The sequence below is a fragment of the Cyprinus carpio genome, chromosome B1, assembly GCF_018340385.1.
Source record: "Cyprinus carpio isolate SPL01 chromosome B1, ASM1834038v1, whole genome shotgun sequence".
NCBI classification, from domain to species: domain Eukaryota; kingdom Metazoa; phylum Chordata; class Actinopteri; order Cypriniformes; family Cyprinidae; genus Cyprinus; species Cyprinus carpio.
In genome coordinates, this window is record NC_056597.1 from 7,721,294 (window position 1) to 7,748,635 (window position 27,342).

The window sequence follows — 27,342 nt, forward strand, 5'->3', positions numbered from 1 at the left end:
GCAGAAAGAGGACTCCATCAATTACCTCTGAGGTTTTTGCTGATAGATGGGGAATATTTTGTCCTTTACAACATCATGCCCCTGAAGCTTATCCTGCTTTTACACAATGCTGCCAAGACCTAGTCTAATAGAGTCATATATTAAAGACTTACTTATTTGTGCCTCAGGGGCCAAAGATAAAACACCTACCCGCGAGGAGTAAAGATTCAACATCTTGCAGTGGCTAATTTTATAACCGTCTATGGAAATTAATTCATAAATTTATGAATCCAATTACATTCGCAGCACAAATTGATAGAACTGAGTGCAAGTGAGGTCTAACCACCTCTTAACTCAAACAGTCACACACACACACACAAACATAAACTTCCTTCTGAACTTGCATGAGAACTTATTAAGAGTTATGCACTGTACTTTCCCTCAGCTTTAGGGCTATTTTTTACTGTATGATCCTGCAAGCCTTGCAGTCCTTCTCTTAGGGGTGTCAAATAGATTCTAATTACCTCGGCAGAATTAAATGAACATACGCTAATAGATCATGGGAGGCATAGCCTGGCTCCAAGGATGTGTAACCAATTGCACTCTTCACGGTTCAGAGGGAGTAGAGGAGCTGGAGGAGTTACTTCACACCAGACCTTCTGTATGTATTACCTCACTATATCCTTTTAAACCAAATTACACTTGACTGAGTCTGTGAGGATTTTACTCCAAAAGAGAAAGAAAGAGAATTTGAGAGACATATGCCATGCCCTGTGTGAGGAAGGGCACTGCAGTTACTAGGTGTCTGGAGTTTTTCCCTCCTCTGAAATGACTGGGATCTGACTGTGCTTAGGACTATCTGCTAAACGTTTTAAGGTAGGTATTGTAGCCATATAGTATGGAAGCATAACATGTTCCTTTCGCTTTCTAGGAATTCTGATTATCAGGTTCTAGGAATTCAAATTATCTGAATTTCTAGAAGGGAAAAAAAGGCCACATGACATTTGACTTTTCCCTCCGAAATAATGATTTTCTACAGTTATTATTATTATTATTATTAATATTATTATTATTTTGAAAGAAGACACATGCTGTCTAAAATGATCCTTAAATTATGCTATTCAATATTTATAATACATAAGGAATTCATTCATTCATTCATTCATTCATTCATTCATTCATCCATTAATTAATTCACAGATCAACTTTGACTGTCACTGTTTTACAGAACATTGAAAAAATATGTACATTTTCACTGTACCACAATGGATCTGCAGTAGTACATGTTATCATTCATTCTTTCATTTGTTCATTCGTTCATTTATGTTCAGTATAAAAGGATCAGTATATTTGGTATATATGCATCAATCAATCAATCAATCAATCAATCAATCAATCAATCAATCAATCTTCTCTGCATTTATCATCTTCTCTAGTTTGCTTCTTAATCTTGTTGTCTAATAAATCTGGCAATGTGTATTACCACTATTGTTGACTCTTTGACAAATTGCTTTGTTCCTCTTTTGTTGCACTGGATAAAAGTGCTAAGTGCATAAATGTAAATGTCTATGGAAAAGGCAAGAAAAAGAGTTACTCACTGGCTTTAGAATAAACAATGAAAACATTTTTTTCTTTTTTTTTTCTTTTTGAATAAATTATTATAGTTCACTCAGTTTGAGTTTGTGAGAGTTCCAATGTGTATAAATGTATAATTTCAAAGGAGAACTTTTATTTAATCAGAAGAGAAATATGAACTTCATGGCTCCTAACTATGACTAAAACGATCGCATTTGTGACCAAAAATATTAAAAGGCAAGTAAAGATTTTTGCTGAGGTCCCAACTGGTGACTAGACCTATGTATTTACATGTTATAACTTAAAAATTGGCATGTAATGCCTTTTTCCTGATTGTTTTGCGATCACATCTTTTGTTGTACGCGTATTAAACTGAGATAATGCACTTCAAAGTTTTAGTGGAAAAAAGAGTTTCAAACAGTTCTCATCGCTGCCGCACAGCAGGTGCGTCGGACTGGGGGTAAAACCAGTACTGTTTACCAGGGCCCCAAAGGAAGAGAGGGCCCTTGAAAAGTCTGGAATATATTTTATTTTACCTGGATATTTTCATGGGGGCCCATCAGGACTGCCTATGCATAGGGCCCGGGATCTTGTGCAACGCCCCTGCCGCACAGTAGCATTGTCACATACCTGCTAAATGCAGCTCAGTTGTGCAACGTGAAAGAGATCGAAATGACAGAGACGTGTGAAGTGAAAGGGCAGAAAAGCAGCATCTATTTTGTGCACAACTTGAACAAACCACAACAGGCAAAGCTGTCAGCTGTGTGGATATTGGCAATATCGTTAACAATTCTCGTTTATAATCATTACTAATATGGCTTCTTCTTATCAAGATCTTAGTCTATGCTTTGTTCTGTTAATGTATGAACTTCATATTATTTGAAGCGCACTTGCCGTCCAGTAATCGGAAAATGCTTTGTGCTTTGTTACTTTTTAATAAACAAAGTATCAGCTTTAATATTATTTAAAATTCATAACGAAATACAAACAATAAATACAGTTTTGTTTTTGGTGCTTTTTAATGTGGCAGGCACAATTGCTTTAGCGTCTCAGTTCAAGCGGCAAGTAACCCATTTAATCTTTCTCTTTACTACGATAGTACATAATGAACATGAATTAACATCAAAAGGTAGGCTATTTTATAATAGAGCCTACAGTACAACTTACTGAAATGTCTCATGTAAAAGCTCATTCAGTGTTTTAAACTGCGGAAAACCTGTAAAGCTTGTAATTTGCAATATACATTTACCTCAGAATAACCATTTGGTGTCAATAACCTCATCAGTCAGATAGTTCCATGAAAGATAACTATAAAGAGGAGCATTTTGCTATATTTATGCGCTGTTGCATTTTAATATTTTTACTTAACCTGTTGTCTGCATGATTCAACTCCTCCTGTAAAATTCCATTTTACTAATTAAGAAAAACAGACTGAAAGTGTGAAAGACATACACTCTTAAACATAAAGGTGCTTAAAAGGTTCTTCACAGAACCATTTTCTTTAAAGAACCATCTCTTTCTCAACTTTTTATAATCTGAAGACCCTTCTTTCGCCAAAAAGAACCTTTTGTGATACTGGAGCTTTTTTATGTCAGAAAAAAAAGGATAATTGCATAATTCCTCATGCAACATTTCCAGGAATTCTGAAGAGTTCAGTACACAGTGGTGCCCACTATTAAAAGAGAGAAACAAGGAAAGATTGCAGGACATTATAGACGGCCTGTGAGAGGCAGGAGTCCTTGCTTATATGGACCTTGAATGACTTCAGGAGAGCAGTCAACCAAGTGCACTCATCTAAAATGCATGCAGTTCACTATAATGCTAGGCTTAACAATGAATAATGCAATTTGATTAGTCAACCGGGCTTTCGTTTCATGGTGCTTTGACGTACTACTTAATTATATATCCCTTTCTCTATACATATTTAAGGAATATATACAGTGGAGTCCGAAACTAAAAATCTGGGATTCCAAGTGTAATTTAAATAAAGCAGAATGTTTTAGTATTAAGAAATACACAGAAAAGTAATGCAAAATGAATAGGAAAATAATTAAGATTCTACTCTTTGTTTTCTTAATGACTAATGAAATAAGCTCATTTGTGAAATTTACCATGAGCAAAAGGCTATATGTTTTAGTTTTATTAAAACCACAAGAAGATTGAGAAAAAGTGAATCATTTTGGAAAGTATTATCATCAGGTTTTGCACAAATTTGTGGGCTCTATGCCAGCTCGAGTGCTAAAGCAAAGCATGCATAAAGTTGTGTTCATTTTTTACTCAAATAATTATGCTTATAATTAAATTTTTTAATGAAATTACATGCATTTCAATTCAATTCAACTGAGCTTTATTGGCATGTCTCTGTATTCCACAGAATATCTGAAGGTGTTAAGTTACAGAATTGGAGCATTTTCCCTGCAATATCATAACCTTTTATACAGCAGACAGACAGCAGCACTGATGGTAGAAAAGACACTTTCTCGACAGCACAATTCTCACTAAATAAAGAACAGATGGCGTTTTCACCACACATCAGACAGACTCCCTGATAATTACACATGCTCATTTTAATCACTTCTGTGATAATGTGCTTCTGTGTTTTATGCAATAGGTGTGATGGAGCACTATTTTCTGTTGCTCCATAGACTGACACTTACATCTTCATAAAACCAATATTTTTTGCTTGCATTGGTTTTAAGCAAGTATTGCAAGTACAGTGCATAACTGTTATATTGTCACAGTTACATTTTAGATGCTGTTTAGAGAATTATGTTTTTATCTAATCTCTATGGAAGCTTGTTTCCACCACAGGATAAATAAATAAATAAATAAATAAATAAATAAATAAATAAATAAATAAATAAAAAGATAATTGTGACTTTTTTCATAATTGTGAGATATAAAGTCATATTTGTGAAATATAAACTCACATAGATATAAACTCATAAATGCAAGGAAAAAATTCAGAATTGTGATTCCTTTTTAATCTGATAGTGGAAATAAGCTCCATACATCTGTTCCATAGTCACAATAGAATTACAAAGATGTTGGTCCAGATTTTCCTAGTCGTGAAGGAGCATTGTGACAGATTGCAACTGAGTCAGGGAAGATGGTAACTCTGAAATGTAAATAACAAACAAGAAGGCTCACACTTACGGCTATACAGTTACCATAAGTGGCGTAATTCTTTATGAAACAAGCCAAAGGAACAGTATGTAACTAGTGCTTTTATTTCTTCCAAAAATATCCGAAGTTCTCATTTGTAACTGAGAATAATAAATTATCTAAATCATGCAGTCTGACATCCTGCAAGCATATCATCAGAATAGGACCTCAGGCTGACGGCACAGTTCTACATTAAGTCCAAAATGACAGACTGAATCCAGTTGTTTACTCAGAGCCAGTGGCGTAAAGCACTTGATTAAAAAATGTATATAAACATTCACCAAATATTGTGCCAGATTGCAGTTTATGTAATCTCGATGAAAGGGAATAAAAAAAAAAAAAAAAGGCAGGATTGAGTACTGGCCAGAGTCTTATTTTTAACTATGGCATTTGGAGTGTGATCAGTAGCACAGCTGTTATTGTATATGTGTTAATACATGCAGCTTTTAACTACAGTAGATGCTCAATTTTAATGCAATCCAAAGCTGTAAATAGTGGGTTGCTTTGGTAAATAATCCCACTGAGGTTTCTCCTGATATCATTGATGATATTAGGTGTATCATTTACGGAAATAGTAAGTGAATTTAAGGCTAACCCACTCAGTTATGATTTTTGTGGTTGGTGGACTACAAAGGTCTGTTTAATGATTCCCTTGGCAGATTTGACAATTTTTTTATGCACTGTCATCATGGTTAAGGTTTGAGAAGAACTAAAATATCTTCATATGAGATGTAAGAAACACGTACAGATATAAATAAATGTTTTCATTTAAATTTATATATTTATATATTTATATATATATATTGTGAGCATCTTTCTCCCAGTATCTGTGTGTGAAACAATCAACTGCTGCTGCAGACAGGCTTAAAAAGAACGGCTTTGTTTACTTGTTAAGGCTTGAAATACACAGATAAAGAAACTAAGCTGCAATGTCAAACAAACCCTTTAAGGCGTTTCTTTATCAAACAGAGAAAAAAGGATGTCTTTTAAGGCCAAGTGTTTATAGCTTTGTTTGCTTGATACTGCACATGAATAAAAATAATCTACAAGACATGATTCATTCATGTACATCTGTGCTGAAACATAAATGCACATAAAATGAAAATATTAATATTTTTATGGATTTCATAATAACTCATCAGTGATTTTGTAACATTCATCTAATCATCTATCATAATTAAAGTGTGTGTGTGTATGTTGTAAAGTATGTTGTGTGTATGTGCTGGACGTTGTTTTTTTTTTTTTTTCATGGAGTTACACTTTCATGGGACTTTCAAATGTCAAATAGGATGCAAAAGCACCATAAACATTTAACATTTATTAAAAAATTTCTGAAGCCATACATTTGCTTTGCATGACATTCAAATGAATAGTTGACCCAAAAAATAATAATAAATAAGTACGAACGTACACACATACACAAAATAAAAATTACTCACCCTCATGTTGTTTCAAAGCTTAATTACTTTCTTCCTTTTGTGGATCACATAGACATCAACATTTATATTCCACAGAACAAAGAAAATCATACAGGTTTTGAAAAAAAAAAAAAAAAATTGTAAATGATGACAGAAATGTATGTCAAGTCTTCATTCACTCTATAATTTGGACTGTTAATCACTGTGACCATTTGAACTAATATGTCAGACCATTTTTGTGAACAGGATCAATCGATTTATTGATTCAACTGACTCAAAATAACTATTATTTTACAAAACAGTCATTACTACTTCTCTCAAAAACAAAAGAACTAAGGAAGATTTTAAAAAACACCTTTTGTCTTCCACAGAAAAAAGTCAAACAAGTCTATACAGCAGAATGATAGAAACTGCATAAATGATGACTTTATTTTGTTGTGACTACTCGTATATGTTCTAATGTATCCATGTATCACATATGTTGTAGTAGAATTCCCTTTACAAACATGTCTATGAGCATCTGCTTATGTAAGTAAGCAGACACTTTTATCCAGGGTGACTAAGAGTTCACTTATTTTAGAGTCTATCCCTGCTGGGCTCAGCTATGATGGTTCCGGTTTCTTCCGGTTGCCATTTTCAGCTTTGGAGACTACGGACCCTTTTCACAAGACTGTGATGACATGTTTTACGGTCATCAGCATCGTAAATCCTCGAAAGTTTTTCATATTTGTATTATTATTATTTTTTTTAAATGTATGTATATTTATGACACTATGCTTTGTATTATATCACCTTTGCATCAAATTACAAATAAAAAATAAATAAATAAATAAATAATAAAAAAAAAACACCGGTTGATGCTATTGCGAGGGTGTTTTTAGTGTAGCGTCTATGGGAGGGATGGTAAATTTGACATCGTTCTCTCTTCTGACTGCCATTATCAGTCTCTCTCTATTTGTTTTCCTTTTGGTGAAAGTTTTTCTTTCTCTATTTGAGCAAATGGGAATGCAAAAAAATATATATATATATATATATATATATATATATATATATATATATATATGTATTTGTGGTTTTACTCTACCAATCCCTGCTCTTCAAGTTAACCCAACTATGATGACTTCCGCTGCTGAGAGAAACCCAGAAATGTGAAAAAGGTCCATTACTTCTCCCAGATATATATATATATATATATATATATATATATATATATATATATATATATATATATATATATATATATATATATATTTAACAGTAATGATCCCAGAATAAATTTGTATGGATGCTGTATCATCTCAACTGCAGATTGAGGTCTAGTGTGAATGCAGTGATCGGAGTTGATGGACTGAGGTTAATTTCCCATCAGCCCTAATGGCGGTCATTATAACCGGCACCTGCACCTTAGAGATGCTGTACCAGACTTCATTACCGCTCTATTGGTGTCATTCTGAAACAAAAGACATTGACCAATAAAGTCTCAAATAAAATTCCTGGTATGGTGAATGTGTGTGACCTGACCTCAACTGAGCTAATCCAGAATGTTTCTCTCACATCTCCTTCTCTGAAAATTTACATTTCATCTGAGAATTCAAAGGGATTATCTTCTTGACAGTGAGCACAATTAGACACTATTACCATCAGCCTGTCAGAATACGGCTTTCTTTTCCTTCATTCATTCTTTCTCTTGCTGCCTTTGTATATTTTGATGAAAAAAAAAAAAAAAAAAAAAAAAAAAAAAAACATTAGTTAATGATTGCTGAATGCATGTATTAACAAGGATTTGGCATTAAAGACAAGTTTTGACAAATGTGGCTGTTTTTATGCCGTTATAAAATAAGAGGGTGTCATCCAAAAGAAATGAAATCAATATGTACATTGTTTTTTTTTCCCTCACAACTACTCACTTGGATATGACATATTTAGTACTATCAGTACCAAGGACTCGAAGCATTCCAATCAATTTCTAGTGGGTTTAAGTGTGTCCTGACTGAAGCTGTGTTTATTAAACTAATCGATAGATCTTTTAGAAGTACCAGTCACTGGCAAGCCATGAAGTACAGAGAGTCACTGCATATTTCAGAAACTTTTTCAATAAATGTTTGGAACACATTTACTCACATGTCATTCCAAACTTGTATGTCTTTTTCAGTGGAATATACATTTTTTTGAGAAAAATATTTTTTTGAAGAAGCTTCGTAAATAATTTTCAGTTCCCATTGATTTCCATTGGAAGGACAAAACACAGTGAAGTCAAAGGGATGCACTGGTTACCAGTTTGTTCTTCAAAATGAACTTACATCTTCATTCAATCTTCTCTTGTGTTCCACAGAAGAAAGCAACTTATACTGTACATTCATTTGCCATCAAGAAATACCAGTTCATCAAGAAAACTAAATCCTAAGAAAACTTTATAGTTCAGAAATGTTTCAATAAATGTGTGAAACATTCTGAACAGTCAAGTTTTCTTAGGATTTAGCTACAATGTAATACAATGTGTTTTCAATTTGTGCTTCAACACATTAAAATCTAATGGACAAAAACAATAGCTAGTTTTTGATACGGTATGTGTACTGTATGTGTGTGTGTGTGTGTGTGTGTGTGTGTGTGTGTGTGTGTATATATATAATATATATATATATATATATATATATATATATATATATATAATATATATATATATTAGTTCTGTCAAACGATTAAAAAAATAGCTAATTAATCGCACAATTTTCATGAAAATTATCACGATTAATCCCTCCTAACAGTCAAGCTTTTTTTAAATATACTTTTATATTGCAATAATTTCACTTTAAATCTTCAATGTACAAATGTACAAACAACATAAAAACAGTATCTTTTTTTTATTAGTTCCTCAAGGTACATTTTCATCATGAGACCACGTTGCATACATTCATTTATTTATTCATTTATTTTGAAAAATGTTGGTAGCCAAACAGTTTTAGTTCCCATTGACTTTCTTTGGAAGGACAAAATACAATGTATTGTATGGGAACAGAAACAATTTGGTTGCCAACAATTATTAAAATTAGAATTAATCTTCATTGAATTTCATACAGGTTTGGAACAACATTAGGGTGAGTAAATAAAGGCAATTTTCATTTTTAGATGAACTATACCTTTAACCTGTCCTTGTGCATTCTACAGAATAAACAAACAAACAAACAAATAATCCAATCAATCAATCAATAAGCAGTATTCCATCCTGAGAGACATGTATTTATTTATTTCCACTAAACTATCCTGTCATGCTGTTTAGGTTCTCTGTTTACTTTACTGCTCCCCTAGAAGTCATAACTGTCATCGCAGACTGCTTTGGGGATTGTTGCTAGTGTATAATTGTGCTGCTGACACCGCTGTGGTGACATCAGTGTGAGCGCCCTTTCCTTCCATACATCCTGCTGAGGTGTGTTAGGGATACATTTGGAAGTGTTTTAGCAACAGCAGCTAGCTGTGAGCCTGGCAAGATCTTTTTTGTCACTGTCGCTCAGCCTTCTGATCTCTCCAAAGTATTTGAAGGGGTGACCTACATTTCTGCACGCGGCTCTTGCTGGCTTCACCATTTAATACAGAAAAGGATTAGTGAGGGTCTTACTTTGAACAACATACCAGGAACTGCATCAATCCTTGTTGAATGTTCCGGAGTGTCTATCCTAACACTAATACAAAAGTGTCCACATCATGTGGCCAAGTATTAATATAATACTGTGGTCCGTAAAGAGAAAATAACGTCACATTATGCTTTATAAGAACCAGAAGCAGGTGTCAAGATTGTATGTATGTACACACATAGAAAGAGAAAAAAAAAAAAAAAAAAAAAAAAAAGAACTATTAAGCACTTTTTAAGCTCCTGACTCTGTTATACCTGTGATGTCTGCAGCAGAACACGTTGCTGAACATGCACACTCAAAAAAAAAAATAAAAAAATAGTGGGTCAACAAAAAAGTGCAGAATTTACATGATGATTGACTGTTCTACTTTTATTGTCAGCATTTTTTTTGAAGTTTTAACACTGAATGCCTTGGATCCAGGCTCTTATTATGGTGTAGCATGCTGTGAAATACAATTACTTTTCAGATTTTTCCTGCCAAACCAAATGAAGCCTTGTACATCCTTTTTGAGATCTGTGAATCGCCCCCCTCCCTCCACAATCCACACACACACACACTGTTTAGTTCTCTCACTTTTTAAGAACTATTTGACATTACATATTGAGACAACGTAAGAAATACCACTCACTCACTCACTCACTCACTCACTCACTCACTCACTCACTCACTCACTCACTCAATCAATCAATCAATCAACCAATCCACTTTTTTTTTTTTTTTTTCTGAATGAGGCCACTGTGTTTTGGGAGTTATTATGGGAGGCACTTCTGGTTTGGAAAAAAAAGTACTCAAAAAGACTGAAACACATTATTTCAAATCATAAGGTTACAAAACAAACAAACAAAAAACAAACAAAAAAAAAAAAAAAATCACCAACAGATATCAACAAAATAATACTTTTCAATCCACTCCATTCTTTTCCTCCTAAAGAATGGTTTTGAAGAATATCTTGTGAATGGACAGGTTCACAGATAGTAGACACACAATAGTGGACAAAGTGCAATATGCACCAGGTGTGCCTCATCACACTCCCAGCAATATTCCCTTTGATACTGGATGGGACTGGATGAGGCCTGGCTGTTGGGAATTGATGAATGTTTCAAGAAAGGATTCATTATCTGCATGCATATATTCTAGTACTTTCTCCTAGGATATTTCTATTGAGGTTACAGTAAGATGTACTCGCAGAATTCCTCTGACTTCTTTTCCCTCTTTGTCATGATGATGTTCTGTATGTGACCATGGCCATGGGTTATCCAGTTGAGCTACAGTAGTGATGCTGTCCTGGGCTTTGTAATCCCTCTCCCACAGCAAGCCCCTTCTGTGTAGGCATGACCAACTGGATCTGTCCCTCTATCAAAAAGCCACAGTGGCTAGCCCTGCTTCCCTTGCTTCTCATCCTATTTGTCCAGCGCTGTCTGGGACCATCCCCTAAGCGTGTGTATGAGGAAAGTGCCTTTGCCATAGGCCAGAGTCGGAAATCCAAGACTGGGCAAAGGAACAGAGTTGACACCCTTGAGGCTTTTCCGGGTCTTGCTAATGGGTTTAAGACAGTCGGCTAATTTGTCAACCTGTTTGTGATTTTGTGCACATTGACAAGCCTGTTAAAGTTTGGCACACTTACCGTAAGCCGATCGGAGCAATGGGGATTATTTAAAAAGTCTTTAGGAAATATCTGTTGCTGCATGTTGTCACTTTGATGTAGTGTCTCCTCAAATAAGAAGTGATTTTGTCAAACAATGCCTAAAGACAAATCACCATTTAATACGAAGGTGCTGCCTTCCTTTAGCAATCTGAATGCTAATTTTGATTAGATTCTAGCTTTTATCCACATGGAGACCTCTGCAAAAAGATGCCATCAAGCCAATGGACCCTTAACCCAATGGAAATTATGGGCACCTCTACATTCAACTTTGAATGAGTATCTAAATCGCATCAATTAACATGGAAGTAACCTCAGCCTTTATCCATAAAGACGGTCGAATGATCCTATTAGTGTCTAAAATGCAACCTTGAACTATCCTCTGTGCCTTAACAGCATGTCTCTTGCACCCAAAGTGCTTCCTTTTTGATTCTTTCTTCACAATGATGACTTTAGTGAAAGGCTAGTGGGACAGATAGGGTCCCGAGGTAAATAATGAGAGGGTTTCGAGGGCAGCCATTAGTGCCCTTAACATGAAGTAACCAAGGCATGCCATTAAGAGTCTCTTTTTAGAATTCTGTGCTCTGCCTATTCAGATGTCAAGTGCAGTGATTCTTTTATGTACATGTGTTTGTGAGTGGGAGGGAACGTACGTGTCAGAAAAACAATTAAATAAAAAAAAAATAGAATAAAAAAAAAAGTTTTAATCAAATGGCCCACAGATGTCTATGAGAAATAAAAGGATTATGTGAAAAAAATGAAAGATTGAATATTAATAAGCAATGGTTTACTTCTAAATAATACCTTTAAAAGCTTTCTGAGATTTCTTCTAAATGCATTTTGTGTGTGTGTGTGTGTGTGTGTGTGTGTGTGTGTGTGTGTGTGTCTGTGTGTGTGTGTGTGTGTGTGTCTGTGTTTGTTTGTGTGTGTGTGTTTGTTTGTGTGTCACTAGGGTTCCTGAGTACAGGTGACCAGGCAGCCAAAGGGAATTATGGGCTGTTGGACCAGATCCAAGCACTCCGGTGGATCAAAGAGAATATCCTGGCTTTCAAAGGAGACCCGAAAAGGGTGACTATATTTGGATCAGGAGCTGGGGCATCCTGTGTTAGCTTGCTGACCCTGTCACACTATTCAGAAGGTAAAAAGCTTTTTGTAATAGACAATTAGATACAGTACAGTGTTATCAGATCATTCTTTGAGTAATTGTGAAATAAGAGGAAAATGAAGTCAAATTGTGATATATGTAAAGTTGCTGTTGTGAAATATAAAGTCGCAAATGTCAATGATGAAAAAGGAAGTCACAATTGTGAGGTGTAAGATCACAGTCAAAATATAATCGCAATTGAGATATATCTCTCAATATCTTACAGAATTAAAGTCCCAATTGTTGGTAATAAAGTCACAAATATGAGACATTAAAGGAATAGTTCACCCAAAAATGAATATTTTGTCATCATTTAAGAAGATATTTTGAAGAATTTTAAAGAACCAAACAGTTGTTGGTCCCCATTGACTTTTGCTCCCCACTGACCATAGAAAGGAAAAAAAAGCTATGAAAGTCAATGGGGACCATCAACTGTTTGATTACCAACATTCTTCAAAATATCTTCTTTTGTGTTCAACATGAGAACGAAACTCGTACAGTTTTGGAACGACATGAGGTGAACTCTCCCTTTAAGACCTCTAAAACCTGGCTCATTTGGAGCTTTTGGTTTGGAACCTAGTGCATTTTTCCCTTAATTTCATTTAGGCAAAAATATAAATAGCATTTGAATTCAGATCTGCACCAAAACAATCATCAAGTGATCAGGGACTGATTGAAGACACACTCTAGAAAGATATGCATCTTGAAAGATAGCAATCTGACCCAGCAGATGAAAGAACCAATATCATTATGCATGAGTTCTGCTGCATGAGGGACAGCACTGTTTGTTTGTCTAGCAGAATGAACCAGTTAACCTGGAGCAAAGATGAGGCAGAATCGGTGTACTAGCACATCACTGCAATTCATAATCAATACACCCCCTTTTTATCTGAAAATACCTTCTAATTGCTCTTTGCGAAACAGGTCTAGAGAAGCACTGCTGTCCTGATGTAGCCTTAATTTATGTCCAGACTCATACATAAACATAACTAATGATTAGAAAGAATGCTGCAAGCCTGCTAAACTGTTGTCCTGCTACGAGACCAGTTGCATTTGAATAATATGACTTGCATTAACAAATTTTGGTCCATTTAGACATGTTGCCTGGTGAAAGCAAACTAAAAAATAAGAATAAAAATAAAAACAATTTTAATCCCTGTTCTGGAACAAAAAGCAAATAAATAAACAAATAAATCACTGATTCTTGAAAAGTGGGACAAAGCAGGGTGCAAAAAAATAATAATAATAATAATAAAAATAAAATTGTATTCAGACAAATTAAACTACATTTATGTATCTTATATGTACTAAGCTACTGAGCTATGCTTTGATGCAACCTATTAAAATGTGCTTTTATTTTTGTTCTTTTTTTTTTTTTTTTTTTTTATCAAACAGTGTTTTTTACCTTGGACTGTGAAATATAATTTCAACATAATCTTTAACAGCAATCAAGATTTTTTTTTTTTTTTTACATTTCAAAACACATTCTCAAGTTAGCAGACAGATTACACTTACACATGTACGACAACAAATATAAAATCTAATGCAATATTATCAAAATATTCATCTGACAGAGCTGACAGAACAGTTATGTGTTCCCTCATCCCTAACTCTGCTAGAATGTTGACTATCAATCCACAAAGGCAATGCCGTCAGGTCACATATTTAGTATTTATACATTATTAGAAAACAAATAAATAAAATAATAATAAACACTATTTTATATTTAATATAATTAAAAATGACTTGAAAACCACAAAGATATGATGACTTCACGTGATGAATGTCAACTCCATCATTGGAAAAACACCGAAAATCTTACAGTGTTGACTTCTGACAGTGTTGACAAATTTGGCATTTCTTTCACAAAACAAATGGAGTTCATGTAGTAGCCATTTTTTTCTTCTCTGTTGATGCTAGATGCTGATAGAACCTGCCTCAGGAGAATACAATTATCTAAATATTTTAAATAATTTCCTCAAAAATTGGAAGATGGTGTTGACATATCATGGTTGTGACAGAGGAAATATTAAAATATTCTAAAACATCTATTTTTCATCTAAAATATTCTATTGATGTACTCTGCAGAGGTGGAATGTGGCAAGGGGGTCGTTTAGAGTAACAGTCACCACTGATTTTTTTTTTTTTTTTTTACATTCTAATGAATGTCTGACAGTGCTGACAAAAAGTGGGGACACAACTTGGAAACCTTATGAAACACACGTGTCACTGAAAAACAACCTTGCTTTGGTATTAGATATTATTAAGTGTTACCTTTGATAACCTTTTAGATGTAGTGAGAAGACATGTCTCAAATGTCTCCATGTCCCCATGTCTCAAAAATCAGTGAAATACAGGTCTGAGCATGCCCTAAATTGTAATTATGAGAAAATAAACTGTAATTATGTTCCATTTTGTTTCTCTTTCTCTCTCTCGCTGATTCAAAATTCATTTTCCAAACCATTATTTATCTACATTTACAACAAACCCTCTTTTCTCTGTACTGATAGATTGAAAGATCTTCTATGAACCAAAAGCCCTTGGTTCCAGTGTGCCTGGCTGCATGCAATTTTCATTGCAACAACCCCTACAAGGCATTCATCTGGAACTCAATTGTCCCACTATAAAAATAGATTTTACATTCAATGTCCAGCCTGGCTAGATAGCAGACAAAATCTAGTAATGGATCAAATGACCTCTGGCTACAGTTACTCTAACACTAACACATCCCCAAATAAGGAAGTGCCATTTTGATCAAAATAACAGGACAAGATGTACAGTTCCCTCCTGGTGTTCTGTCTGAAAGGTCGACCATGATTTATGAATGAATTACATAATGTAAATTGTAAAATAAGCAGAAGGGCATTTAATTTCACTTGCTACCCCTGCTGTTCTCCTAAGCCCTTTGTCTTCAGATGCATGCCAGGCCCTCTACAGTGTTGTTGTTTTTTTGCAATAATAATAATAATAATAATAATAATAACTGTAATTAATGTATGGTTAATTAAATACATTATTTAGGATGTAAAATCATTTTCTGATCTAAAGAAGAGCTTCTTTTTTAAAAGGAAAATGCTGTTATTTCCTGTTTTTATTCTTATAATATTGTTCAGATCCCACTTGCAATGTGTTCAATGTGCCTGGCAAAGCTGTCATGCATCTGGGTTTGATTTGGACTTCCTTTAACCTAGTTAAAAACATATTATGAGTAATCAGTCTTTGTTTTATGGGAAGGGTCTGCTAAGCTCCATTGTCTGGGCATTGATATTGATATTTTTAATGGCCTGTACATTAGAAAGCTCTTGACAGTCCACATTTTTTGATATTTTAAACTTGAGTGCAGGCTATTTTTCACTCCGTGTCAGTGCGTCAGAAACCTTGGTTCAGCCTAGTGAGATCCGTGCCCTGAGGTATTGCTATTTTCTAGGACACAATCTGTGTCAACGTGTTATGGCCACGACTGGCTGAGCTGACAAAGGTACAGCATCAATGCATATGCATATTAGGTGTCTATGTCAGGCACTGTCTGATATTACTTACCCATATAACATTATGCAGGGACAAAGACCGCAGGTTTCATTACAAAGCATTTTTATTCTACATGCACTTTCATTTTCAAGCCCTTTTTGGTCAGGTCCAAATGAAGTCTTTGATGACACATTGTAATATACAATATGAAATAAACAATCACCTTGCTTTTTGTTTCTTCAATTTTGTTATTATTATGCTCATTATTTTCCCTCAGTTCTCACTTTGATTTGTGTTAAAGAGATAGACACTAAACAAAATAAATAAATAAATAAATAAATAAATAAATAAATAAATAAATAAATAAATAAATAAATAAATAAATAAAATTCTGTCATCATTTACTTACTCCCATGTTGTTCCAACTAACTACACCTTTGCCTCAATAAACTCCTAATTTGCTGCTTATCGATCGTTAATAAGATAGCTGTTAAATTTAGGTATTGGGTAGGATTAGGGATGTATAATATGGTCATGCAAAATATGTGCTTTATAAGTACTAATAAACAGCCAATGTGTTAATAATAGGCATGCTAATGAGTAACTAGTTAATAGTAAGAATTGCTCCCTATACTAAAGTGTTACCATTATTTTTAATGAAACATAAGAGATTGCTGTTCTTCCACTGCAAGTCCATTCACCTAAAACTTGGATGCTTCATAAAATTTTCATCATAAAAGCAATCCATATGAATCAAGCTGCTTAAAGTCTTCTGACACGATCCATTCATATGATGAATAGGTTTTAATTTAGGCTTTTATTTACATATAAACATTGATCAACACACATACATAGAGCACATCAAATATGGTTCATGGAAGCGCAACTGTACTTGCTTGACATGCAAACGAAACTCATTGGTTCTTGTAGAAGCTTAAATGTGCGTGCGCAACACATGGCACATATTAAGCAATGTTAATTTTGGGGTGAAATAATGGTTTAATTTTAATTCATATTTTTATTTTTATTTTCAGATTTATTTCAGAAAGCCATCATCCAGAGTGGGACTGCTTTGTCAAGCTGGGCTGTCAACTACCAGCCAGCCAAATACACCCGCATACTAGCTGAGAAGGTCGGCTGCAATATGCTAGATACTATAGATCTGGTGGAATGTCTACAGAACAAAAACTACAAGGAACTGATTGAACAGTACATCACACAGGCCAAGTACCACATTGCTTTTGGTCCAGTTATTGATGGTGATGTCATCCCAGATGACCCCCAAATTCTGATGGAACAGGGAGAGTTTCTCAATTATGACATCATGTTGGGCGTCAACCAGGGTGAAGGTTTTAAATTTGTGGATGGCATCGTGGACAGTGAGGATGGTGTCTCTGCAAACGACTTTGACTTTGCTGTGTCTGATTTTGTGGACCACCTCTATGGTTATCCAGAGGGCAAAGACACGCTTCGAGAAACCATCAAGTTCATGTATACCGACTGGGCTGACAAGGAGAACCCGGAGACCAGGCGAAAGACTCTTGTTGCACTGTTTACTGATCACCAATGGGTGGCACCAGCGGTAGCTACGGCAGACCTTCATGCTCAATACGGATCTCCTACGTATTTTTACGCTTTCTACCACCACTGTCAGAGCGAAATGAAACCTAGCTGGTCAGATTCAGCACATGGAGACGAGGTGCCTTATGTGTTTGGAATTCCCATGATTGGCCCCACTGATCTCTTTAACTGTAATTTCTCCAAGAATGATGTCATGCTTTCAGCGGTGGTAATGACTTACTGGACGAATTTCGCAAAAACTGGGTAAGTTGAAGCATTTTATTTGTTCTGTTAATTAGTCTTGTACAATGGCTTCAGTATCAAATACGTGTGAATAGTTATTTGAACACTTTTTCACTTGTTATCATAGTCAACAACATTTTATATATTAGTTTCTTCTTCTTCTTTCAAAAAAAAAAAAAAAAAAAAAAAAAAAACTTAAATATGTAATTTATAGTTATTATTATTATTATTATTATTATTATTAATACACCTCTTCTGTGATGAGAATGCTTTTTTATTTTGATATTTTTAGGGGTCATAAAGACAAAATGTTTATTATGAGTGTGATAGCTGTCCTTAAATAAGGGCATGCTAGAAAGATTACATATTCAAAAAGAAAATCACATAATGTCATGTTCATAGAAAAGTTAAAATAAGCCCTATTTGGACAGGACTAGTTTTACAGGGGGCCGTTAGAAAAATTTGTGTTTCACAGACATACTTTGTGATTTTAATCCAATCCGAATCTGTCACGTCTGTGTTTTTCTCACACAACTTCTGGTTACTTACTGTTTTTCGGCAAACTCAGCGATCCTCTGAGAAAACGTGTTTCATGTTTGCCTCCCGGCAAAGAAATTAACAATAAATAAATAAATAATAATAATAAATTCAAGAGCCAGATCACGTAAACTGTTAAGACTGGCTACTCAATCACACAATGTTTTAATTACATATCTTACCAAAAATTAAACATGGGTTTTACTACAATTAAAAAAAAAAAAAATAGTTAAAGTAACAACAAATTAACCATGGTTTTGCTATACTAGCCATAGCTTAACCATGGTATTGGTCGTAAAAATGTGGTTATACTAATGGTAATCAGTCCGAATGACAATACACATTGCATGCACATAGAGTGTGTTATCTCTGCAATACCAGAGATAACAAAACATATGTACAAAACAGACCCTCCCAACTCTGTAATTAACACAGAGATGTTAGTCCCATCGGAATTGGTACATGAAAATCACAGACGTAGTTTAGAAAACTAGTCCCATCCAAATAGGGCTAAAGTCAAAGATAGCCTTTCCCCAAATGACTAATACATAAATAATTATTATATTTGTAGTAAATATTGCATTAAAAGACTAAAATATATTTAAATAAATAAATGTAATATATTTTTCAATGCATTATATGTATATTAATGTACATATACAGTGGGTAAAATAAATATTGAACACATCACCATTTTTCTCAGTAAATATATTTCTAAAGGAGCTGTTAACATGAAATTTTCACCAGATGTCGGTAACAACCCAAGTAATCCATACATACGAAGAAAACAATACAAATAAGTTTAGAAATTAAGTTCTGTGTAATAAAATGGAAAGACCCAAGGGAAAAAAAGTATTGAACGTGCTTACTGAAATTTATGTAATACTTTGTATAAAAGCCTTTGTTGGTAATGACAGCTTCAAGGCGCCTCCTGTATGGAAAAACTATAGTCGCATGCATTGCTCAAGTGTGATTTTGGCCCATTCTTCCACACAAACAGTCTTCAAATCTTTAAGGTTCCATGGGCCTCTCCTATGAAATATTTAGTTTTTTTTTTTTTTTTTTTTTTCATAGATTGTCTATTGGATTCAAGTCAGGTGATTGGCTTGGCCATTCTAGCAGCTTTACTTTCTTTCTCTGAAACTAAACAAGAGTTTCCTTGGCTGATTTTTTTTTTTATCAAGAATGTATCGGTACATTTTCCATTCACCCTTCCTTCAATTATATGAATTTGTTCAGTGCTACACCATTACGTTTTGGGATGATGTGCAGTCCCATTTGACCTCCAAACATGGTGTGTATTATGGTATCCAAAGAGTACAATTTTTGTCTCATCTGACCAGACTATATTTTCCTAGTATTTCCCAGGCTTGTCTAAATGTTGTGCAACAAACAAGTTTCAACATGCTTTTTCTTTAGCAGTAGAGCCTTGCGTGGTGAGCGTGCATACAGGCCATGGCAGAACAACACATTCTGTTTAGGGAACTTGTCCTAAATGTGTCATGGTTTTGATTAAAGAACCTTCAGTGACCTTTGCTGACACCTCACATTTCACAATATGAAGACTCAACAGTGTCAGTCAGATTATTCTTTTAATGGTGTCGGACCAGCTCTTAACTAGCCTCTTGAATTATGGGGTTCTCTCCATCCTTTTTCCCATACAGCATGACTGCACTCAGGGCAAGCCCAGTTCATCCCGAACATACTTCAAATATAAGTGACTGGGGCCCCCTCATACATTCAGGGCTCCATTCACCGTTTGTAAGCAGAACAGGCACTGATGTTTGGCACCACTCCAGGTGATACCTGTGTGTCATGAGATAGATTGGCAGGCTCATCAATACCTCACGTCAGGCTGCTTTCCCTCTGCTGGCTAAGTGTTTCTCTCAGTGCGAGTACTTTAAAACAGAGGAGGAAAAACGAAAGCAATTTCAGCAGCACTTGGAGAATGCTCGCTTTGCAAGAGAGTCACTCCAGCCTCTGGTAAACACTCCAGTGGTGATATCAGCCTCTCTGAGTGTTTCCACATAAAAAAAAAAAAAAAGTAAATAAAATAAATAAATAAATAAACAGGGCGAATAAATAACGTGGAGGGAAATGTGCAGAACAAAGTGTATCATTTGTAGCCTTCGTTTGTTGCCATGGCTGTCAAGCTTGGGTGCTCACTCTAGAGAGTAAAACATGGGTCATTAATGCTATCACTGACGAAAATTAGCATACACTGGTGTTCTGGATGTCAAGTGTCAACATTGGCTTTGTGGATTTTATGGGTCAGGTCTATTATACACAAACATTGTATTATACATCAACAGCAGACTCGAGATAAAAACCTGAAATGGATGGATGGAAATCTTTGGGACTCACTATCATGTTGTTCCTATCCGGTATTACTTTACTTCTTCTGAGAAAAGTCAATGGAGTCCAAAACAACATTGAACCCTATTGATTTTTGTATACACAGAGAGGGATATATAGAGAGAGAGAGATACTTTTTTTCTTTACTTTTAAAAGCAATTTATTTTTACCATTAAACACATTATCACAAACAAAAACAAATTTTATAACTCACTACCAGTTAAAAAAGAGGTTTTCATCCTCTACAAAAACCAAACACTTTTTTAAACACCATTTACTCTCAAACATCAGTTCATCACTGTTTACTGGATAATGTTCATATTCCAGTCGAATCCTACATTCAGCTAAGGCCTTAAACAAATTGACCATACTGACTTCCTGACCTTCTATTTCAACTCTATAAGTCTTCCAGATAGCTAACTTTGCTTGTCCAAGCAAAAAATCAGAAAAATAACAAATCTCTTTCTAATTGCGAGAGTATTCATACCCATATATAAACATTATTTTTGAGAAATTTAAATCTAACCTACTGAAAATTCCATCTAAAATATTAAAAAGAGGAAATAATTTGCAACATTCACAGAAAATCTGAAAAACAGTGTCAGGATCTTTGCACACAGTACAAAGTGAAGAAACTGAAAATTTGCATGTAAACAAAGATCAACAAAGAACGCAAAGAAGATTAATTATTTTCTTCATTTTATATCTCTCCTCTCTCTTAACTGTCCAAAAAAAAAATTAACTGTCCACATTATCACCATTGACACTGTACAGTTTTGACAAAGCCAAGGATTTTAAAAAAGTGGTTCATCAAAATCAAAATGTTCTCTCTGCTCTAACTTAAAATATTTCCAAGTTTCAAAAACAGATCCATAAAACGTTATAATAGTGTTATCTTTTGCATTGTTTTTTTGTTTGTTTTGTTCTTTGTAAAATTGCAAGACCAAAACTAGTCCATGGTGCAGAGTCCGAAGAATAAAGCAACTTTTGGGCAGTTTGTAACCTCATGGCTTTCTCCATAGAGGCCAGATGGATTAACCCTTGACCACCCTCATTGTCTTTTGGAGGATCCAATACTGTCAGATGATGCCACAGCATTGAGGCAGCAAGATTGTTCACTACTAATACTTTGCCTCTGTAAGAAAGCAGAGCTTGAATCAATTTCCATCTCTGCAGCTTTCCAGTCACCTTCCCAATTCTTTTTCATATATTGCTTAGTCCCAAAAAAACAATCCAAGTATTTTAACACCCTCTTTATTCCAAAGGCACTGATATGGAAGCTAAGTAGGTCTCTGATCTGACCAACGAACCAATAACAGAGTGTCAGTTTTTTTTTCCCTAAATTAACCGGTGCAGAAGATGCACTCAAAGATATTAAGACATGAAAACAGATGTTTAACATCATCTTCAGATCTAATAATAAATGTGATGCTGACAGCATTAGCTGTTAGTTTCAATGTTGGTGTATTCAGGCGGCAAGATGATGGAAAAGTCACTCCTTGCAACTTCTCTCTCAACATCCTTAACAACGGTTCAACTGAAATTGTGTACAAGAGGCCAGATAAACTGCAACCTTGTCTAACTCCTCTATGCACCGAAAAGTGTCTTGTCAAAGTTCCATTAACCTTCAGCATGCTGTGCACATCCTTATACAGAAGCCTTATCCATAAAGTAAACTGTTTTCCAAAGCCAAAGCCTTCAAGCGTTTTAAAAACAAAATACTCATGGTCAACTTTGTCAAAAGCCTTTTCTAGATCCAAACACGCAAGACCAAGATCTAGTTTATGCAATTCGGTTAAATACAACATATCTAGCACAAGAAAAAGATTGTCAAATACAGATCATTTTGGAATGCAGTAAGATTGGTCTCCATAAATAATTGATGCTCTAAACTTTATCAGGCAATTTGTCAAAGCCTTAGACAAAATGTTGTAATCTACTGGTCACCAGTTTAGTTAATAAGCCAAGGTCTCATTTCTTAGGTAAAAGGGTTACCACTGCTCTTCTACAACTGAGAGGTAAGATTTTGTCCTATGATGGACCAAAAAACGTAAAAAAAATATATATATATATATAAAAATCAGAAGTCAGGCCATCCAGTACTGGTGTTTTTCCTGAAGATTGCTGCTGTACGGCTTTACTTAACGCCTGGAAAGACAATGTTCCTTCTAATTCAGCTTTATCTCATTTTCCAAGCTGTGGAAGTCCATCTAAAAGTTGAACAGTTGCTTCAAGATTATAAGGTCGTGCACTATATACAGGTGCATCTCAGTAAATTAGATTGTCGTGGAAAAGTTCATTTATTTCAGTAACTCAAATTGTGGAACTCGTGTATTAAATATATTCAATGCACACAGACCGAAGTAGTTTAAGTCTTTGGTTCTTTTAATTGTGATGATTTTGGCTCACATTTAACAAAATCCCACCAATACTATCTCAACAAATTAGAATATGGTGACATGCCAATCAGCAAATCAACTCAAAACACCTGCAAAGGTTTCCTTAGCCTTCAAAATGGTCTCTCAGTTTGGTTCACCAGGCTACACAATCATGAGGAAGACTGCTGATCTGACAGTTGTCCAGAAGTTAATCATTGACACCCTTAACAAGGAGGGTAAACCACAAACATCCATTGCCAAAGAAGTTGGATGTTCACAGAGTGCTGTATCCAAGCATGTTAACAGAGAGTTAAGTGGAAGGAAAAAGTGTGGAAGAAAAAGATGCACAACCAACCGAGAGAACCACAGCCTTATGAGGATTGTCAAGCAAAATCGATTCAAGAATTTGAGTGAACTTCACAAGGAATGGACTGAGGCTGGGGTCAAGGCATCAAGAGCCACAACACACAGACGTGTCAAGGAATTTGGCTACAGTTGTCGTATTTCACTTGTTAAGCCACTCCTGAACCACAGACAACGTCAGATGCATCTTACCTGGGCTAAGGAGAAGAAGAACTGGACTGTTGCCCAGTGGTCCAAAGTCCTCTTTTCAGATGAGAGCAACTTTTGTATCTCATTTGGAAACCAAGGTCCTAGAGTCTGAAGGAAGGGTGGAGAAGCTCATAGTCCAAGTTGCTTGAAGCACAGTCTTAAGTTTCTACAGTCTGTGATGATTTGGGGTGCATCTGCTGGTGTTGGTCCACTGTGTTTTTTGAAAACCAAAGTCACTGCACCCGTTTACCAATACATTTTGTAGCACTACATGCTTCCTTCTTCTGACCAGCTTTTTGAAGATGCTGACTTCATTTCCCAGCAGGATTTGGCACCTCTCCACACTGCCAAAAGCACCAAAAATTGGTTAAATGACCATGGTGTTGGTGTGCTTTACTGGCCAGCAAACTCACCAAACCTGAACCCCACAGAGAATCTATGGGGTATTGTCAAGTGGAAAATGAGAAACAAGAGACCAAACAATACAGATGAGCTAAAGGCCACTGTCAAAGAAACCTGGGCTTCTATAACACCTCAGCAGTGCCACAAACTGATCACCTCCATGCCACGCCGAATTGAAGCAGTAATTAAAGCAAAATGAGCCCCTACCAAGTATTGAGTACATGTACAGTAAATGCTTTCCAGAAGGCCAACAATTCACTAAAAAGTTTTTTTTTTTATTTTTTTTATTTATTTATTTTTTTATTGGTCTTATGAAGCATTCTAATTTGTTGAGATAGTATTGGTCGGTTTTTGTTAAATGTGAGCCAAAATCATTAAAATTAAAATAACCAAAGTGTGCATTAAATTGATTCAATACAAAAGTTTCACAATTTGAGTTGAATTACTGAAATAAATGAACTTTTCCACGTCATTCTAATTCATTGAGATGCACCTGTAAATCTATATAAAAACATTATTTCTTTTTTTATTTATTTATTTTCCATTTAACAGTTTGAGATAATTATGTTCTTCTTTTCTCTAATCTTCTTCTCCAATGAAAAGAAGAAAGTTCCCACAAATAGATGTGCTATGGCTCCTTTCTTCATAAAAATTGTTGAAGAAAGGTATACAAAGGTATACTTTCCAAGTATCTTTGCAGTCTCTGTATCTTCACCCACACCAATAAAGCTGCTCAACTTAACAATTTGCTGCTTCAAAAAAAATTACTTTTTCCTCTTATTTCAACCGCAAGATTCCTTGTATATTGTTTGCAAACAATTTGGATCTGTACTTTTCCAATGTCCCACCACTGGCCTAGAGTTTTGTACTGTGTCTTTCTTTCTTTCTCTCCACTCTCCCGAAAACTGAGTAAAAAAAAAAAATCTAATTAAATCTATTATTAAACCACCAATAATTATAGTAGGAAGTGCTCTGTGTTATAGACATAGTTACAGCAATATAGTGATGATCAGAAAGTGACGTTGGTGAAATATAACTATTAAAATTCTTCCTCTATTACCCATTGGAACATAAATCCTATCAAGTCTTGCACCAGAAACTGTGTTAGCATTAATTTTTAACCATGTATATTAATTGTAAAAGCCTCTCTCCATACATCAATGAGATTATGATACTGGACTACTGGACTATGATACTGGTTTTGAGAGTTTCAGCATGAGAATTTAAGTGAGGCTCAACATGATTCCTATACATAGTGTAATCAAGAGTACAATTAAAATCACAAGCTAAAATTATTATTCTATTATTTGGGATTTCTGAGATAACATTTATATATATATATATATATATATATATATATATATATATATATATATATATATATATATATATATATATACATATACTCTTTCTACACCATCATTTGGAGCATAAACATTAATAAGATAAAAACATAAGTCATATAACTTAATATCTAACATTTGCATTCTGCCAGGTATAATTTCTGTGACCTTATTATCTTGAATTTGTAAATCTGAGGAAATAAGAACTGCCACCCCTGCCCTAACATTTGATCCATTGCTAAGGAAAGCTTGGCCTCTCCATTCACTCGACCATTGTGCCTGATTGTCCATAACTGTGTGCGTTTCTTGGAGAAAACTACACTTTTTTTTTTCAAACCTACAAAATCAAACAAAACAGTCCTTTTTCAGCACTAAGGCATACATTAATATTTAGAGATCCAAAATTCAAGGATGTCATAGTGTTTACTATAGAAAAAAAACGTATCAAACAAAAAGCAATAAATTATTTCTTCCTCATTCTGTAATAATCAGATTTTTTTTTTCATCACAATTAGTCATGCCTTCCACCTTTGTTATTACTTTTTTAAGGCGATACCACTTCTGCCTACTGAGTTCATCAAAACTTAATTTTCTCATTGCAGTTTTACCAGACACCAAAACCCGCTTCAAATCTGGAAAGAAAGCCTTAATTTGTGGCTTACGAACTCCTTTGGTTTCATTACATACAACTTAGGGATAAATGATTCCGTTCTTTCAGAATCCTCTCCATCCGACAGACTCCCTAAACTCTCCAGATTATTGTCTGAATCATTTTCAGGATGAGCATATTCTGAACTCATAGTGGACATCTGAGTGTAGCTTTCTACAGCTGCCTCACTTTCACCATCTACTTCAGTATCCTCTATTCCAGTTTGTTCTTTCTCTGATCGTTTATCATCTTTGTTTACTATTGGCGTGGATTTTTCCCCAATACCAGCTTGATTTTCGATTGGGTTGCAGTAACACTGCTGCTGAGGGGTCTTTTGAGGGCAGGGATATATCTGGATCCCTGAAAATTAAACTAACCACTTACTCAGTGATTGGGTAATGCTGGGGGGAAAAAAAAGAAGAAGAAGAAGAAAAAAAAAGATCCAACAGTACCCCACTTTAGTAATATCACCTTGTCATGCTACGAATTGAATGAGGTGATGTAAACGACTCTTTATATGACACTTCCTGCTTGAATGCTTGTGCAGTTTAGTTGTTTATTGTTACAGCATAACACACCAGTTAGCTTTACAAGCCCTGAAATATTATCAGTATTGTGCATTACATTACACATGACGATAATGGCTATACACAGATATTAGTTTCAGAAAGCACAAGAAAATGTGAAGAAATGACTATTCCCAGTTATATTCTGCACACACCATTAAGTGGATCTTTAAGTAAATGCATTTCTGCATCATGGAATCACACCGTTTGCCAAATTCTGGCTGGGAGAGTCAAATCCGTTAATGAAAGTGAAAATCAATATGGATTTCAGCCATTACAGAAGTATACTCACTGACTGAAATGAAGCATAACATTCCCTGATGCTGTCTAAGGATACGGTGGATTTAACCATGGAAAAGGTTTTTGTAATTCAAAAGAAAGTACCATTGCCTACAGTGTGAACAATCTGAATATAAACCTGTGATGACTGTATACTTCAGGCAATAATTAAATAATATGAGCACTGTTTGACTGAATATCAGCGTGGCTGTGATTTGGCTGTAGGCACAAGGCTATGCAGTTTGTAAAATGTTTGGTGTTACTGAGCGACGCACAGACTGGCAGCTTGTCTGGAATGTTGCAAACACAGACAAATGGAGTAATACAAACAGCTTCAGTAGTGCACTAAACTGTTCAGAACTGTTGGTGGACAGCATGTCCAACTGTTGAATAACTGTGACCTGTTCCAGCATTGTAAATAGCCTGAATGAAAGAAGATTATACATACAATTACATAA

General features: G+C 35.0%; 1 protein-coding gene across 2 annotated transcripts in view; it reads left to right on the top strand.

Annotated features, from left to right (window-relative positions):
- Positions 1-27,342, top strand: part of nlgn4xa (neuroligin 4 X-linked a) — a 107,716-nt gene that overhangs the window by 71,311 nt on the left and 9,063 nt on the right. For both annotated transcript variants that reach the window (XM_042716430.1, XM_042716431.1), the window contains 2 exons: positions 12,361-12,546; positions 17,055-17,844. In XM_042716430.1, coding sequence (XP_042572364.1) covers positions 12,361-12,546; positions 17,055-17,844 — 976 coding nt within the window. The remainder of the gene's footprint in view (positions 1-12,360; positions 12,547-17,054; positions 17,845-27,342) is intronic.